Source organism: Phyllopteryx taeniolatus, chromosome 20, assembly GCF_024500385.1.
Source record: "Phyllopteryx taeniolatus isolate TA_2022b chromosome 20, UOR_Ptae_1.2, whole genome shotgun sequence".
NCBI lineage: Eukaryota > Metazoa > Chordata > Actinopteri > Syngnathiformes > Syngnathidae > Phyllopteryx > Phyllopteryx taeniolatus.
In genome coordinates, this window is record NC_084521.1 from 16,099,662 (window position 1) to 16,117,046 (window position 17,385).

A 17,385-nucleotide genomic window follows, 5' to 3' on the forward strand; every position below is an offset into this window, starting at 1 on the left:
GTTGCAATTATGAAATCAATGAACTGCGACAGATAACATTTTTCCTCCATGTAACAAAACCATTTTGAACACTTGGTTGCAACTTAAAGCGGCGAACCGAAAATATGCATTTTTGATCATTTTCCTGAGGGAGCCTAAACTTTTGACATGGCTACGGCTTCCTCCTAAGTGGCCAATTCAATGATGACTATGCCGTAGGATGAGGTTCGATATAAGCGGAGGTTTCCGGTGCACTGGCACTGCACTTCTTCTACCGACTCGCAAAATGAGTCAGGTCCAGTTTTTGATTGTCCTTTTTTTAAACTGAGGGATTCTCCATTTTCCAGGTCGCCAAAATTAATTTATGGCAAAGTAACAAATGGTCCTCTCCACCTCCTCCATATCTTCCACTGACAGCTTTTGCGTCGCGTGGGAATCTTTGAAACGTTTCCCTTTTTAAGACACGTATGGCTCCTTTTTTTTTTTGCCGACTTCACCAGTTCAAATCGTTTTCAACCATTCAGTATCCACGATGAGCGACACACTTCGAATGCGCACGTTGGATGTTGGTTTTCAATCAGCGGATCAAAACACCATCAGAAATGTTGCGAAAATGTGGCTTTATTTGCGTTCCTCGCAGGTGACAGAATACAAGGCAAACCGGCAAACCGCACCGATCGCTTGCTCATCTTTGCTCGCAGGTCAGAGTCCACGTGGCGCACATCGGCCGACAGCAATCGTGCTACCTGATGGAAGTCAATATGCCTCTATAATTCATAGAGAAGAAAAAGGCTAACCAAGCTCCTGTCCCAAAGCTTGTACGACTGGACTACAGGATTTCTGCATGAAGTTTCTGCCAGTCATTGCAAAGGAATGTGCTTTCCTTATCAAATATATTGTCTGCGACTTGATTATCTCGGCACAGGAGACGCTCCATAAATAGCAACGGGAGAGCTGGACCACTGACTCAGCCTTAGCGCGCCTTACTCGTTTGTCAACTTTTATGAGCTCTGGCATTCCGCTTAATAAGCCAAACACGTTTGCGTCCGACTAAGGAATGAAAATTTCAAGAGGGTAATTCTTATCATCCAACTAATAAATTACAAGACTGAATGCTGTTAGCTGTGGGCCAATGAGTGCCGTATTATGATGATTTATTTATTTTTAGCATGTACAAATGAACTGCTACGGCTGACTGTATGCAGCTCGCCATCACGAGGTCACGATGACGGCGCCGAGCTTGGCCTGTTGTTCTCCGGGAAGTGAGGTCACAGCCGCCTGGAAGTCCGGCAGGTGCTGCTGAGCGAATTGCTTCAACAGTGTGGCCAGAATTTTCTGCGTTTCTGAGCACAAACCAAAGCCAGAAGCGTGAAAAACAAGGTTTCGATGGAGACACACAGTCGCGGTCTTTGTTACTTACCTTTATCCACTTTCTTGTCGCCGAGCATGTGACAGGACAATTCGACTATTGGCTTCATGAGCTTCACAATCTGGGAGGGACCAACGCTTCATTCAAAACACCGGCAGACATCACATGAAATGTACATTCGATGGAATGCCAGAGATGGCATTCCGTGCGAGGGGGCAATCAAAAAGTAGTCGCCTACGAATCGATTTTTTTTACCGTGGAAATGTCCGCAATTTGTAGTTTAAGTACGGGTTATTTAAAAACAATGTTTTGTTCAAACCTGTCCTCTTCCTGTCAGCCATTTTGGAAATGAGGTCATTGTTGGATGACCGCCAGAAGCAGAGAGCTGCGATTTAATTTCGTCCTTTAGAAGGGGAACCGCCACTAAACATTTGGAAACGTTTGGAAATTATAGCTTTTAAACGGCTTTTGAGCTTCTCTCCCCCAAAAAATAAAATAAAATAAAATAAAATAAATAAATAAAATAAAATTTAAAAAAAAATAAAATCACTCCTATTATTGCAAACACAACAACTGTATATTTTGAAACATGACCAAATTCAGAGTATTCATAGTTTGAAAGGAGAATGCACGCTACCAGAGCAGGACTGTGCGAGTAGAGCATGGCCAGGCAGCTGAACACAGTCTTGTTCTCCTCCATGTCCTCTTTGAGTGGAAGACGAGCAAGCAGAGCTGGGACAACCTGTCATAGAAGACAGTGATCCCACCCCCACCCCCCACCCACACGTTAAAAACTACACCTCACTGTGCTCAAAACGTAAGGTCACCTGCTCCAACGGGACGGCTTCCACGTGTCCTAAGATCATCCTGCAGAGAGCTGCGCACAAGTTGTCAATCACTCTTAGGTCCGCCTCTTTAGTCAGTAGGTTGGAAAAGACAGACAGCATGGTGGGATAATCTCTGACGTGGACTTTGCTAAAGAATCTTTGGAGGTGGAACATTTCAATTGACGTCGCTTGAAAAAGAAGGATACGAGGCTACAAGGGGCCCAGCAGCCTGAGCGAGGCATCCCAGTCCAAACACGCTGTTGTTGCGAACCTCCGCGTCGCCGTCTTTCACTCCGGCGACGAAGACCGGGAGGACGCGATGGGACAGTTGGCCCGCCAGTTCCCGACCGCCGGGCGTGCTGATCAGAGCCTCCAGAATTTCCCCAATGGTCCCCAGAGAAAAGGACTTTTCAGCCTCGGTGCATGATGATTTCTTTGGACAACAAAAAGAACAAAAACATTGTGAGGACAACAGAATGGGGTCAATGCTATATTTCAGGAAGCACACATTTACCGCGTTATTCCAAGATGAACTCAACAACAATATCTTTAGAAAGTGTGGACTCACGTTGGATTCGCTTAATACAGTTGTTCCATCCATTAAAGGTGGTTTAGATCGAGGACGGAAACATTCCTTGGTGCTCTTTTCAATCACGTCATTAAACGAACGGTAACAAAATACAGTCATCAAACGCACCCGCCAGTAGTCTCAATTGACACACCACGGCGGCTAATGCTACAGTCAGCTAATACGATCGTTGTCCTTAAAACGTTCACTTCCACGTCACTGAACAGACCAGAGCCGCCTTTTTAAGCCATATTTATATTTATACTCACTATAGAGTAGAATTGCGTTGTGTCATTTGCATTTTTGCAAACTCAACAGATATATGAAATTGTCAGCACACGTGACTGCCATGATACGACGTTAATGCAGCGTTTTTAAATCGTCTTTGGCACGTAAAGATTCTGCACATCCAATTTCACTGTTGCGCGTTCTACAAGCACACGGGGAAAACAGTCCGTGCCTTAACTTACAAGTCAAGACAATACAACATGACACTTAAACAACAAATCGTCATTGAGCAGCTTTTCACTTTTGAATGTTTGATTCAGCATTTGCTTTTGGGTTGAGCTACATAACATGACATAACAGGACTCGTTATTTCCTCTAGCTTGAATCATCCATCCATCCATTCTGCGTACCGCTTATCCTCCTGATAGGTCGCTTTAGGATGTGGCGGAGCCTATCCCAGCTGACTTTGGGCGAGAGGCAGGGCACACCCTGAACTGGTCGCCAGCCAATCGCAGGGCAAATACACAGAACAATCTTTTTTTGTTTGGCAATTGGTCTCTGGCAGCTGGAGCAATTTTGAGTCTTCAGTCAATCAGCGTGCGCCGCGGCACACTGGCGGGTCGTGAGGGATCATGTGCGCCGTGGGAAATTTGCCAATCTCGTCTGATATGTTGGAAAAAAAGGTGCTAGCTAGTGCCCGCATTGCATTGGCAGGCGATGCAATGAAATGCTCTTCCAGTAGATGGCAGCAGGTAGCTAATTAGCTTGTTGATCATCCGCCAATAGAATGAATGAACTCAAGTCAGTGACGCATTCACAGGAGTGCGCATAATTCTGGTCTGGTTCTCAAGCACCAAAGGTTGTTGCTTTTTTGTTTTGTGTTTATGACCCACCAACCTCATTGTCTGTTTGTAGACGTCTTATTAGGAGCTACGTTGTCTGGGGCTTGTCAGCAAGTCTGAACTCACAGTTTTGTTCATGATGAGAGGCAGCAGGTCATTGAGGAGAGGAGCGAAGTTGTTTGCAGGCACGGAGGCCGCCAGGAGGGGGATGCCTTCACCCGCAAACTCTTGGAGCATGGCATCGTACTCCGCCTGAAACAAACGGCAACATTTAACAGAAAGGGCCAATTCGTGTCGGCGTGCTTTCGTCTAACATGACGCCATTCGTTGTGTGTACAAAAACAGGCCACGTACACCCGCGCACTCATTTGCGGTCCGAGCATCCATGACATTTGTTGAACAAAATGAATACTACTGTCATTTGCGCTGGTGTCGAACTGTACTGCATTATATTGCATGGCGTCTAATATGCAAACGAAACCGGAATAAACTTCTCGGTCCTCAGTATGATGCAGTGTACTTCTACACCCATTTACTAATAAACACCGAGCAACTGACTGAGCACAATTATGTTCGTGAAGGCAGATAACGATACAGCTCTCATATTGGATTCCATTCATTTATGTACATCGTTTAATGAATATGAACTGCATGAATGTCTATGATAGGAGTAGGAGAGAGCCAACCTGTTGGTCGTCGTCGTCGGCTTCATCACTGTCCTGACATTCGGTCTGGAAGCAGAAATCCAATAAATTAGCATTACACTATGATAGCTGGCGCCACGGCGGGCGACCGGTTAGAGCGTCCGCCTCGCAGTTCTGAGGACCTGGGTTCAAATCCGGCAAGCAAACACGAAAGGCATGACCCTATTGAGGTGTAGAAAATGGATGGATGGAGTCTAATAACTTGAGATCCAACATTGTGTCACGCAAACAAAGTCAACAGGTCAACGTCTTCTTCTCACCTTCTTCTTCAAAACGTCACGGATTACACTGCTGATTTCCTTGAGGCGAGTAGGGTTCTTGAAAACCTCCTCCTTGCACGTCTTGATGACACCGTTCATAGTTTCGAGGATGCCCATCACAACTTGACGCTCCGGCTCGGTGCGCACCGTCTCCAGGAAGCTGGGAAGCACCACATCCAGCATCTTCAGCAAGGCTGCCCGGAGGAGGAACAGGACGAGACTTTTTTCACGGGGTCGTTTCCTGTGTTCTCACACAAAGTAGCTGTGTGCAGCATACTTACCTTGGTGATTGAAGTCAGTGGGATTCTCATTCCAAACCCTGTGCTGTGCCCGACAGAACTGACCCATGGCCCCGAACGCTGCCCTGCGAACATCCTCATGGGGATACTGGACAAGGAGGGTCCAAACATAATGATCGGCAAGCGGGCGGTGAGTCGCTGTATGACAGCCAGGCAGGCTGAAGAACTTACATCTCTCATCTTGAAAACCTGCTGGAAGCTGGAGTCCAAGAAGGGCTGGAAAACAGCACTGTTCAAAAAAGGAGAACACGGAGAGAATTCAAAAAAATAAGAATAATAATCAGAAAACAATAGGAGACGTACCGACTTGGCCACTTCATTGGGAAACAACATCGTGTTCATGCAAATACCCAAATCAGCCAATCAGATGGCAGCAAGGGACAAAGCGTGTATTAGGGAGGCATGAACATTCTGTTATTTGTGCAAAGAAAAATCTACGACATTCAATATGTTACCACTTTTTGTTAAAAAAAAAACAAAAATTTACTTTTAATCTTCTTTTATTGATTAGAAATGTAAACCCCCAAAAAGAAATTCAATTTTCAAATCTGCCTGGCTGGACCAGACCACGATACACAATATCATAAATTCTTTCATTTATACATAATATAATCAGCACCGTAATTTGCTGTGTAAAATATGCTCGAGTGTAACGCCCACCCCCGAAAATGAGGAAAACCCTTGTGTTATGTGCACCATCAATTGCTTGCTATCTATATGCTCAAAACATGACGACGTATTATCCATATTTGATTAGGTTTTTCAAATAAACTTTCTGCTCTGTGTGCATTCTGAACGCGATTCTGGTTTTAGTTTTGTTTTGGTTTTTTTAATCCCCCAAGTCGGGACAGTCCACACTTAAGGTAAACAGTATACAATAATACAATGTGAACTCATTTTTTTTATTTTCCTTATACCCATTTATAATGCACTCTACTGAATTCCGATTATCGGGGGGGAGAATTCATATTATACATGAGGTATTATATTCACTTAAAATATATGACATTATGGACAGTCCACACTTAAGGTAAACAGTATACAATAATACAATGTGAACTCATTTTTTTTTATTTTCCTTATACCCATGTATAATGCACTCTACTGAATTCCGATTATCGGGGGGAGAATTCATATTATACATGAGGTATTATATTCACTTAAAATATATGACATTATGGTCACCACCACTCAAGGGTGGAGCTTTATTCTTACTGGATTTTGTGAATAATAAATCATTGAAAAACTAAATAGTTTTGCCAAAATACGACTAAATGCAGCATAAAAACCAGCGGAATCCGTAACAGCTCACCGCAATGTCGTAAAATCTATGACCGGCAGTTCACGTTGTTGCTGAAAGGATCCAGCGGTTTCGGGTCAGTAAACACCACCTAAGCTGTTTACTGTAGTTTTAAAGGTAAAGCAATATTTGAAGATGTTCCATGGTTTAAATGCTATTAAAGTGTTTTGTGATCATACTTTGTGGTATATTTATGGTTTAAACTGTCAATATAAGCATGAGGCAATTACTCGCAGTTAGGGGAGCGCTAATTATTCGCAAAAATCTGCTATTCGTGGTCAGGCGCCGTCCTATTGGTCCACTGTACTTATTTGGGAAATGTGTGGAGTATTTACGAGTCAGCTCTAAGCATCTTTAAATACCCGATGTTGTAGGCAATCTCTCCCAGTGCGTCACAGGCATCCTCCTTCTCATCAATGAAGGCGTTCTCCACACTGAACCTGACACAAGAGATAAAGAGGAAGTGGAACATACATTTTTTTTTTTTTTAAATGTACGCTTTAGGGATGAAGTTTGTACCCCGTAGCATCATGGAAATCCATCTCAGGCTCCTCATCCAGAAATTCGTCCGAATCCTTTGCCTCGTCCTTGTCGTCGTCATCGTCGTCGTCGTCCAGCAAGACAAAAGTCTTGTCCTCCTCGAGGTGTGCCTGTGAAGGGGAAACCGTCCTTAAGTCACCTTCCATACGAGCTGTAGTGCAGCTTGTGTTGAGAACTATAAACCGATGCGACCGGATTACGTACATTCAATTTTGTATTGTTTACAGTGCAATAAAGGAACAATGCTCAGGAATAACTGGTCTTTCACATGTTTGAAAATAGGGTGAGCCCTTCAAGATATCGTTTTGAATTGATTCACAACCTGCGGATCTAGACGTGTATCGAATCGACCGCATGCCAGCAGAGGTTCCCAAACCTAAGTGCAAAACAGTTGACATCGGGCTGCGTCGTACCGTGATGCCTTCGTTGGACTTGAGAGCGAGTAGCATGACCGTCGTTATGGGAGTGAGGTGAGGAGTCAGGCAGTCCGGGCTGACTGTGGCCACGGATGAGTACAGACTGTACCTGATGGCGAGAGGATTTGTGTTACCTTCAAGGTTAACAGTAACAGGCTACTAAAAAAGAAAACGGGATCAACGTACGTGCAGCGTCTTAGGTCAGGGTCATCGATGGAGTCGGTCAGTTTGAGGCCCAGTTCAACGCACTCTGCAGCAAGAGGACTGAAGACCTCTTTGCCGATGGTACGAGCCAACACAGAGAGTGTGTCTGTAACAGAAACCTGCTAGCTGACAAGTCTTGTAAACATTTTGGGGGGGGGGGGGGGATTTGTGGGTCCACTTACCTAAAGACTGAGTTTGCAGAGACCTCATTTCCTCTGTGGTGGTGGTGGTCAGGAAGCCCTTCAGGCTTTCGATGACTTGGGGGAAGTAAGGAACCAGCAACTCCTTGGCAGCATTGGCTGATGAGACGAGATTTGATATTTTAGATGAGCAGTTGCACACTGGTGATATCAACACATTAGAGCCCCGAAGAACGAAATGTGAACAAATGATTATGACAATCATGTCTAAAATCACTTCTCGCAGACGTGATGTTTCCAGATGTGCGGTTTGGTTTGAGAGGGCGCCACGGACGCATCGCTCACCGATGGCGCCGATGGCAGACACGATGAGCGCTTTGATTTTGAGGCTGTCCGTGCCGTTGAGGGCGGACAACATGGTATCCATCAGGGTGGGAAGGTAGGGCTCGATATCTGCTCCTGTTTTAAAACAAACAATATTTATTGACCTCACTCATCGTAATAGTTTCCTTTAAAATGTTAGTGAACATTATGGCCGCACCTGTTTTTAGCCTGTTTAAAACCATTTGAGGGGGGAAAAAAGGAATTGAAACGATTTTAGCAAATGTTTCATCAAAACATGACATTTTGCAAAAATCGGCATTTAGTTTGGAACAATGATCAATATTTCTGACAGGTTACAGACCAAACCATAAACTGAATCATAGTCAATTTATGGAAGAAATAATAGTTTAAGCTATTTAGAAAATAATAAGTATTTGCAGCCCTAGTATGAATAACCGGTAATTGACGTAGTTGAACCTGAAGCAGCCTCAGGAGTGCTACTATCCAACTAGTAGCCGTTTGCATTCATCAGCACTGAACAAGTAGCGCTCAGTTCCAAAAAGGGTGGTTAGTACAACATCACTCCCTCTCCTGTGATATTGCTTAATTGTTGTTTATTTGGTAGATAGCTTCATCAAAGAATACCAAATAAACAACAATAATTGGTTAAAAAAAAAAAAAAATGATTTTGCAATAAACTAATGCAAAATAAATCTGTTATCAGATTTAGGACGGTCACGAATGGAATCTTTCTGGAATTGATTCAGCCCCACCCCCGCTGCCCCAACTATGAACAAAACATTTGAATTCTACTACCATGCATTTTATTCTCATTTAGGAGGGATGTACTTCAATACTTAAACTGCATAGGTTGGTTCCGAGTATATTGGATACATTTGGCGTACAGAATTTGACACGGCAAAATGCTAAATGGTTAGCAATCGCGATAAGCATTAGCGCAGAAGAGATTACCATCTAGGGTCAAAAAACGCTAACTCCCATTCAGCTCGTTCAGGTTATGTGTACATTACACATCGAACTGTCTTAAAAACGCTTCTGGTATGTTTGGAAATTCAATCGGACGCGCTCACTGCGCTCTGAGGGTAAGGGTGGAAATGCAGAGCGTTGTTGGAGTGCGCCGTCCCACAGTCTGGGAGTGCCGCAGTGCAGACAGAGCGGCCGGAGCTTCGGGCAGGACGCGATGTTTACAAGCAGAACTGACAAGATTCAATATGGCAGACGCGCCGCCAATGCCCAACGCGTGTGGGAGCGTCAGATTGAAATACCGCTCGCTCCCAAAGTTAGCGCAAGTAGAAGCTACTATTGTTGTGACGCCAAATTCAGATTCTTCGACAGCCGACTCATCCGAGCACGCCCTTAAGACAGCTTGAAAAGGACGTCTTCGGCAAACTGTTCCCGGAAAGTTGGGAAGCACGGAACTGTCCAAAATATCTCGGTATGATGAAGAATAGAGATTCCTGTTGAGATAAGCTCACAGTCCTCCGGCCTAAAGTAGTGCACAGATTGGTGGAAAGTGTGCAAGGTACACACCACTATTCCATAGCTTACCCAAGTTCTCCATGAAGTTCTCCAGTGCATAGAAAGCCTTCGTGACGTGGCCAACTTTGGCCTGGTTTAAGGATGAAAGGTAGCCGAGCAGCAAAGGCATCAATTCCTCACAATGTTTACTTACTTCAGGCTGTGAAAGGGAGGGATACGGACACAAACGTGGAATATTTCCACAGAAGGAGCACTTTAGGTCAATTCACAAAAAAGAGCGTGATATAAAGGTGGGAAGGGTCACCTGTAAATGTTCAGAGAACTGCCCAAGCGCAAAGAGGGCAGCGCTGCGCACCACCTGATTACCATCCGAAAGGCTTCGGCAGACCGTCTGCAGCACTGATGACAGCATCCTGCAATAGCATTAATGGAAACACACAGCTCGCACCTTTTCCATCACTCCTGACAAAAACACTTTTCCTATGAACAAACCAGGCATACTTGGTGCATATATGATCTGCACATCCTTCAGCCAGCACAGCAAGACACATGAGGCCCCCCTTCCGCTCGTAGGGGTCATCGCTGGCCAGGCAGGCCTGAGTCAGTGGCATCTGGGGTACAAAATGAAACAGTCAAAAATCCCCAAAAAGGATTTCAGGGCTCTATCAATTAGGGCTGGGTAATAACTTGCTTCTTGCTTATAGAAAAAGGAAATGACAATGGGCAATTTTTTTCCATCCAATTGTTTTCCGAGCATTAACTTGGATAAACGTCCGCAGAAATAATCATCTGAAAATAAGTGCAAATTTTGCGCAGCTCTGGAAGAATTCGTTTTTCCGCGAGAGAAGTTGTAGCAGCGTCTCCGGTACAGGAGCAACAGTGGACGAGATCCACATGCGCTTTGGCGGACTTGAAGAAGGCGTTTGACCGTGTCCCTCAGGGAGTCCTGCGGGAGGTGCTCCGGGCATATGGGCCGTTCGGTCCCCGCAAGACACCGCGGTGTCAAGACTTCGGGCCATTGCCAGCCGTAAGTACAGTGAGGGTTGGACTCCACAAAGGCTGCACACCTTTGTCACCAATTCTGTTCACAACCTCGACGGACAGAATTTCTGGCCACAGCAGAGTCATCGAGGGGGTCCAGTATTAGGTCTCTGCTTTTTGATATATATTTACCGTTACTCTGCCTTTACTACCGTGTTAGCATAAGTTAGTGACGGACGACAGCGTGTTCCGACGAATTCGGGTTACGTCGCAGCTGTAGGAACAGAACTCTGTTGAAACCAGACGAAAGAATCACGATCACTTACCAGTTGATGGAAGAGTTTCTCCGGAGGCATATGGAGGGCCATGGTGTCAATTATCTGTACATTACCGAGTACAATCAAAAGGCGTTTTACTTGAATCAACAGACTCCGAAATACTCCCATTTTCAGCAGGAAAGACTCACAAACCTGAGCAGCACAATGTTGAGGATTGTCGTCGTCGGTGTCATCGCCATTGTCGTCGTCGTCGTCGTCGTTCTCCGGGTTGTGCTCGCCGGGCGGAGGCGCTGCGGTCAAAACAGGGAAGATGGCCTGCAGAATGGGGAGCAGCAGCTTCTGCTTCAGCACCACCTGCCGCATTCAAGAGAACCATCCAAATTGGAAAAATACTCGTAGTCTTGCATTTCCTGTTGCAAGTCCTGCTGATGTGATGCGTACGGCCCTACCTTGCTCTTCAGCTTGATGAGAAAGGCAATGCAGGAGAGAGCTTTGACACGCAGCGAGTCAGTTAGCGAGGTATCGGTGCCCACCTAGCGACAACAACGCAAGCGCGCTTTTGCGTCAGAACACTTTAAACAGGAGTCGACAAGCGCCCGCAATTTAAGACGCCGTAAAGCTCCCCACCTCCAAGAAGCAGCGAACCATGTCTGCAATGTGAGGCAAAACGATGGCAACCTCACTCTCCATTAGCTCATTGAACACCTCCATTGCCTCCGTGGCTTGACTCTTGGAGTGAACGAATAGTCAGGTTCAAAATAGTGAAGTCATTTTAAAAAAAAAAAACAACAAAAAAAACCCATGCATCACATGAATACGTTTACCTGATCGGCTTTGATGAGGTGTTTCAGAGCAACAATCAGACTCGGGATGATCGAGCGCATCTGGTTCTAAAAAGGCAGCAAATTGTAATCTTTACTTTATTCAACATATCAGTTTTAAAATACAGGTCATGTCCATCCATCCATCCATTTTCTGAGCCGCTTCTCCTCACTAGGGTCGCGGGCGTGCTGGAGCCTATCCCAGCTGTCATCGGGCAGGAGGCGGGGTACACCCTGAACTGGTTGCCAGCCAATCGCAGGGCACATCGAAACAAACAACCAGTCGCACTCACAGTCATGCCTATGGGCAATTTAGAGTCTCCAATTAATGCATGTTTTTGGGATGTGGGAGGAAACCGGAGTGCCCGGAGAAAACCCACGCAGGCACGGAGAGAACATGCAAACTCCACACAGGCGGGGACGGGGATTGAACCCCGCACCTCAGAACTGTGAGGCTGACGCTCTAACCAGTCGGCCACCGTGCCGCGTACAGGTCATGTATTGAACACAAATGTCAAGGATAGCGCAATAAAGTCGGACTTATTTCCATTGGGGTCCTTGGCTTCAACTTAAAACATCACATGACGTGTACACACACTTAAAATGACATCATACATGACATCGTTAAAACAAAAAGGGGGCACGGTCTAAAAACAATGACAGTCCAAAACTTTTTTATTTACTTTACACATGCACAATCAATTTAAGGAAATCAACTCGGTGAGATTCAACCAAAATTCTGCCTTCATAAATATTCCATATCCCATCAAATATATACGATCTCCAAAGACGTCATCAAATTGGTTCCACTACATGCTGTGTCTTGTATTATGTTAGTATTCTATATTTTTTAGTTATTCATTGATTCAACAAAATTTCTGCCATATGTTGCGAACATTTATTTGAATGACACAGATACGCTCTTATTAGAAAGTATAAATAAGTATAATTTTATAGGCAGAACAGTGGAATAGTGGTTAGAACATTTACCTCACAGTCGAGAGGTCATGGGTCAAATGGGCACGGTCCGAAAGGGTAACGTGGGTGCCCCTTGCCATGGGCTCGCCACCTGCGGGAGGGGCCGTAGGGGTGGGGTGCAATGCGAGCTGGGCGGCGGCCGAAGGCGGGGACCTCGGCGATCCGATCCCCGGCTACAGGAGCTGGCTCTCGGGACGTGAGAACGTCACCTCTCTGGCCGGGAAGGAGGTCAAGAAGCTCCGGCTAGATATAGTCGGGCTCGCCTCCACACACAGCTTGGGCTCTGGTACCAGTCCTCTTTGGGAGGGGTTGCCGTCAAGCTGGAGAGAAGAGTCCTACCGTGCTTTTGCAGCTGACGGGTACCGGCTGGCCAAGCGGAACGAGTGGTGGTCGCTGAGGCAAAACTCGGGCATGGGAGGAGTTTAGTGAGGCCATGGAGAAAGACTTTCTGAGGGCTTCGAGGAAATTCTGGTCGACCATCTGGCATCTCAGGAGGGGGGGGGGGCAGTGCACCATCAACACTCTGTATAGTGGTGATGGGGTGCTGCTGACCTCGACTCGAGACGTTGTGAGTAGGTGGGAGAATACTTCAAAGACCTCCTCAATTCCACCGACACGCATTCCCATGAGGAAGCAGAAACTGGGATCTCTGAGGCGGGCTCTCCTATCATTGAGGTTGAGGTCACCGAGGTGGTTAAAAAGCTCCTCGGTGGCAAGCCCCCAGAGGTGGATGAGAGTTCCTAAAAGCTGTGGATGTTGTCGGGCTGTCCTGGTTGACACACCTCTGCAACATCGCATGGACAACTGGGACTGTGCCTCTGGATTGGCAGACTGGGGTGGTGGTCCCACCGGAAATTGAGCCTTTTTTTCCAGTAAATACTTTGGTGACTTTTTTTTTTTTTTTTTGTAGTAGGGAGTGAAAAATATGTGCCTTGGCACAATCCAGATTGGGAAACACTAATTCAGACATCTGAAACTGAATTGCAGGTAGGAAAGGACAAAAAAAAAAACATTGGTCTCACCATGTGTTGGGTGCCAGTGTACGCCGTCATGGCTGTGAGGCTGAGGATGCAGTAGTACAAGGCCGTTGGGTTGTTGTGGTCCTGTAGCACCGTGCTAAAAAGCTGCAGAAGCTGGCAGTAGTGAGGCTGGAAAAGCTCCGGGTTGGACTCAATCACCTTGTTCAGAAGCAGCAGTCCGACCTTCAGGAGGAAGGTGACAATGGTTTTCGGTCCTCTTAGGCGTCGGTTGTAATCGTCGGTGCCGAACCTGTCTATCATGTGGGTTGATGCTCTTGGTGGAATGATTCAGGAGCTGCAGCAGGGCAGGCCAGCTGTCGGGGGTCTCATGCTTGACCACCATGGCGCACAACTGGGAGAGCGAGTGCTGCACTTGGTGTCTGCAATGCACAGGAAAAATTAAGTCACACTCCTTCAAATCGTGTGTCAGAATTGCCCCAAGTGACGATGTTGACGTAATGAACTTCCGCTTTTATGTTTGACATACTGTACACAAGGTGACCCCGTAAATTGGACATCATTTCATAATTTACTAACATTACATTATTTCAAATGAGATGAGTCAAACAGTTTAACGCTAAATGTAAGTTTTGGTTTTACAACCTCAATTCCAATGAAGTTGGGACGTTGTGTTAAACATAAATAAAAACAGAATGCAATGATTTGCAAATCATGTTCAACTTATATTTCATTGAATACACTACAAAGACGAGATATTTCAAGTTCAAACTGAACATGAACCTAACCTGCATGTTTTTGGAATGTGAGCGGAAATTTGGAAGTACATAGAGAAACCCCACACGAAGATGCGCGAACCGCAATATTCCACCATGCTGCCGAACATCTTGAAAACGATACATGAAATTATAGCATTTTCAGAAATTGTCATGCATTGATGGGAACTCTGCTTTCGCTATACAACCACAATAATAAAGATTGCTCAAGTGGTGCAATGTTATTCAATAATGACTTTGACATTGTAAATGGCAAAAAAAATAAAAAACTTTTTTTTTTTTTTTAAAACACCAAATTCTTCACTGTTGTATACTTTGACATTGTAAATGGCAAATTTTTTTTTTTTTTTTTTTTTTTTTTTTTTTTTAAACACCAAATTCTTCACTGTTGTATACGTACTGCGTGTTGTACTATGGTGTATATCAAGCTTACGTCCAAAACAAAAGGCGGGACATTGAACATGAGGTTTTGTCATGTATATATAAAAAAAAAAAAAAAAAAAAGTAGCTTACTCTGTTTCCTGCATGAACGCCTGCAACACCACCACTTTGAGGCTGTGTGAACAGAGGTAAAACGTGACAGCTTTTTTGGTTTTTAACCCAGCTCAGTTACTCTAAAGTCAACTATCACATGTCGGGTGAAAGCATTGGAGCTGACCATTCTCTGTCAGCATCACTTATCTTCCTCCATTGTTTCTTCACTCTCTGCCGCAGCATCACTGCAGCTGACTGCCGGATCTAGAGTCGTAAAAATAATCATAATAAATGATGGGTCATGTCATTTGTCCTCCATATCCAAATTGAATGAAGTAACAGCACTTAGCAACTAACTGTGCGGTAACATACCTGCGGGTTTTGGGAGCCACGCATGACAGCACAAAGGGCAGGGATGATGGCAGGGTCTTTGAAAACCTGCTTCAGCTGGATTGTGGCCTAAAACGGGGGAGGGGGCACACAGCTCAACGCGTTACATTCATGGTCTGCCGCTCGGACTGAAGTCACACAAAAAAAAAACCAACGAATCCATAGTAGCCAAGCCTCCATTTAATCATTTCATAGGGAACTCGAGCTGACATCAAACTTCCAAGCAACATCCGTGACTTGTGTTTTACCTGCTGGATCACAGCACTGTCGGGCTGTGTCATTCGCAGGAGGATCTGCTCAAGTTCTTCTGTCATTGTCACGACTCGGTGGAGGTGCCAGTGAACTATACAAAGTACCAGCTAACCGAATACGCTCGCGTCGTCCTCTCTAGATTGCGGGCTCCCTCACAAAACAAGTGACGCTTGTCAAAGGAAAGTTGGCGTTTGTGCTAACGCGTCGGCAGTGACTCCGCTTGTTTTTATGCTCAAATAAAAGAGATCGCGGTGCTGTTGAAGTGAGTGTGACAGGTTAGCATGTTGGCATCAGCTGTCAGCACGCGAGACAGTCCCGGCCCACAGTCCCACGTGAACCGCGATAAAGGGACAGACGTTTTGGCTTTCTTTTTTACACGGATGAAAAGCAACAGCGCCTTTAACTGGAGAGGAGGACTAGGTGCAGTAACAATTTGCGGTGCCTTCCTCAAGGGTGGCTATGGAGGGCCAGAGAAATCATACATCATGATCAATTATAATACACCAAAGTTGACTCAGCCAATGTAGCCAATGAACGTATTATTTCTGTTACACACTGAAACTTGAGCGGAATCGGCTATAGGCGGAGGTGACCATGCAGTTCAGTGTCCATGCATTGCCTTCTATGCGAACGTCGACCTCCCCAACATGGCCCCTAAATAGGCACGTACGTTAGCCCGGCTGCGTCGTTACGCTGGCGTAACTACTCATTTATTTCTAAGGGCCTAACCAAACCCGGGAAACATGTTAGCGGACTTCCTGTTTATGCTACGCTAACGAGCATGACTACAGATTGATGACATGATTGTTTGAAGCCGAATTTATGAAAATGTAGTTTTCTTTAATAATGATGGTGTCTTTGGACAGGTTAAATACATGTCAATTATTCATTTACATAAATTAATTCACAAAAATATCTGACATATGGAAACACAAACAAAACCTAAATATCGGTGTCATCATGATGGCTCCATGGTGACATCTTGTGAAGACCACTGGGCATCAAACTCATAGCCCAGGGGCCAGATGCGGCCCGCCACATAATTTGATGCGGCCCGCGAAAGCAAATCATGTGCGTCGATTTTGTTTCTTGCTAAATGAACATAAATTGCAAATTATCTTCACTTAATAACGTTGATATATCGCAAGCATTTTTTTGTTACCAAGCGCCATTTTAAAACAAATTGAATAATGCCATAGTTGACAAACTTTTGTATTGGCTTCTGATTTCAAAACTATCCATCCATCCATCCATTTTCTGAGCCGCTTCTCCTCACTAGGGTCGCGGGCGTGCTGGAGCCTATCCCAGCTGTCATCGGGCAGGAGAGGCGGGGTACACCCTGAACTGGTTGCCAGCCAATCGCAAGGCACATAGAAACAACCATTCGCACTCACAGTCATGCCTACGGGCAATTTAGAGTCTCCAATTAATGCATGTTTTTGGGATGTGGGAGGAAACCGGAGTGCCCGGAGAAAACCCACGCAGGCACGGGGAGAACATGCAAACTCCACACAGGCGGGGACGGGGATTGAACCCCGCACCTCAGAACTGTGAGGCTGACGCTCTAACCAGTCGGCCACCGTGCCGCGATTTCAAAACTAGTTATCCATCAATTTGTTCTGTATATATGAGGCAATAAATAATTTATAAGTGCTGTATATGGGTCACAGTCATAACAGCCTTCCAAGTTCATACGGGTGCTTTGTCCCAGTCCTACTGCGCTAGTCACCCGAGCTTGGTGCTTTAACCTGTTTTGCCAAATGGTTACGCATATGCCAGATAAAAGTCAATCGGCGGATTTACATGGAAACTTTTTTGTCATTCCGATTGAAGAGCTCTGCTCAACTGTTTACATGTGACGTGGTCTATTCCGATCGGGTGTATACTAGTGATGGGCACGGCAGTTCTTTTGAGTGTACTGAATAAATAGAATCCGTTCTTTCGAAAGATTCGTTCAA

General features: G+C 45.3%; 1 protein-coding gene across 1 annotated transcript; it reads right to left on the reverse strand.

Annotated features, from left to right (window-relative positions):
• Positions 1-580: 580 nt before the first annotated feature.
• ipo4 (importin 4) lies at positions 581-15,783 on the reverse strand. The gene is made up of 30 exons (XM_061758630.1): positions 15,424-15,783; positions 15,158-15,244; positions 14,970-15,049; positions 14,825-14,866; positions 13,828-13,957; positions 13,581-13,760; positions 11,584-11,649; positions 11,387-11,488; positions 11,209-11,292; positions 10,952-11,113; positions 10,808-10,861; positions 10,002-10,111; positions 9,805-9,913; positions 9,570-9,699; positions 8,022-8,135; positions 7,719-7,835; positions 7,519-7,642; positions 7,330-7,441; positions 6,896-7,026; positions 6,739-6,816; positions 5,248-5,305; positions 5,059-5,164; positions 4,778-4,971; positions 4,500-4,544; positions 3,940-4,065; positions 2,382-2,608; positions 2,176-2,308; positions 1,986-2,090; positions 1,400-1,469; positions 581-1,322 (listed from the first exon to the last, which is right to left on the reverse strand). Exons 1-30 carry the CDS (start codon positions 15,487-15,489, stop codon positions 1,192-1,194), a joined length of 3,273 nt encoding a protein of 1,090 aa, XP_061614614.1. The 5' UTR covers positions 15,490-15,783; the 3' UTR covers positions 581-1,191.
• Positions 15,784-17,385: the final 1,602 nt, after the last annotated feature.

What these genes read in the sequence shown, in the direction of transcription:
- ipo4 (XM_061758630.1), bottom strand. Translation starts at nt 15,489, where the DNA reads ATGACAGAAGAACTTGAGCAGATCCTCCTGCGAATGACACAGCCCGAC. An exon ending in ACCTCATCAAAGCCGATCAG is followed by an intron (nt 11,489 to 11,583) that starts GTAAACGTATTC and finishes GTTCACTCCAAG; the next exon opens with AGTCAAGCCACGGAGGCAAT. An exon ending in GCAGATCATATATGCACCAA is followed by an intron (nt 9,914 to 10,001) that starts GTATGCCTGGTT and finishes ATGCTATTGCAG; the next exon opens with GATGCTGTCATCAGTGCTGC.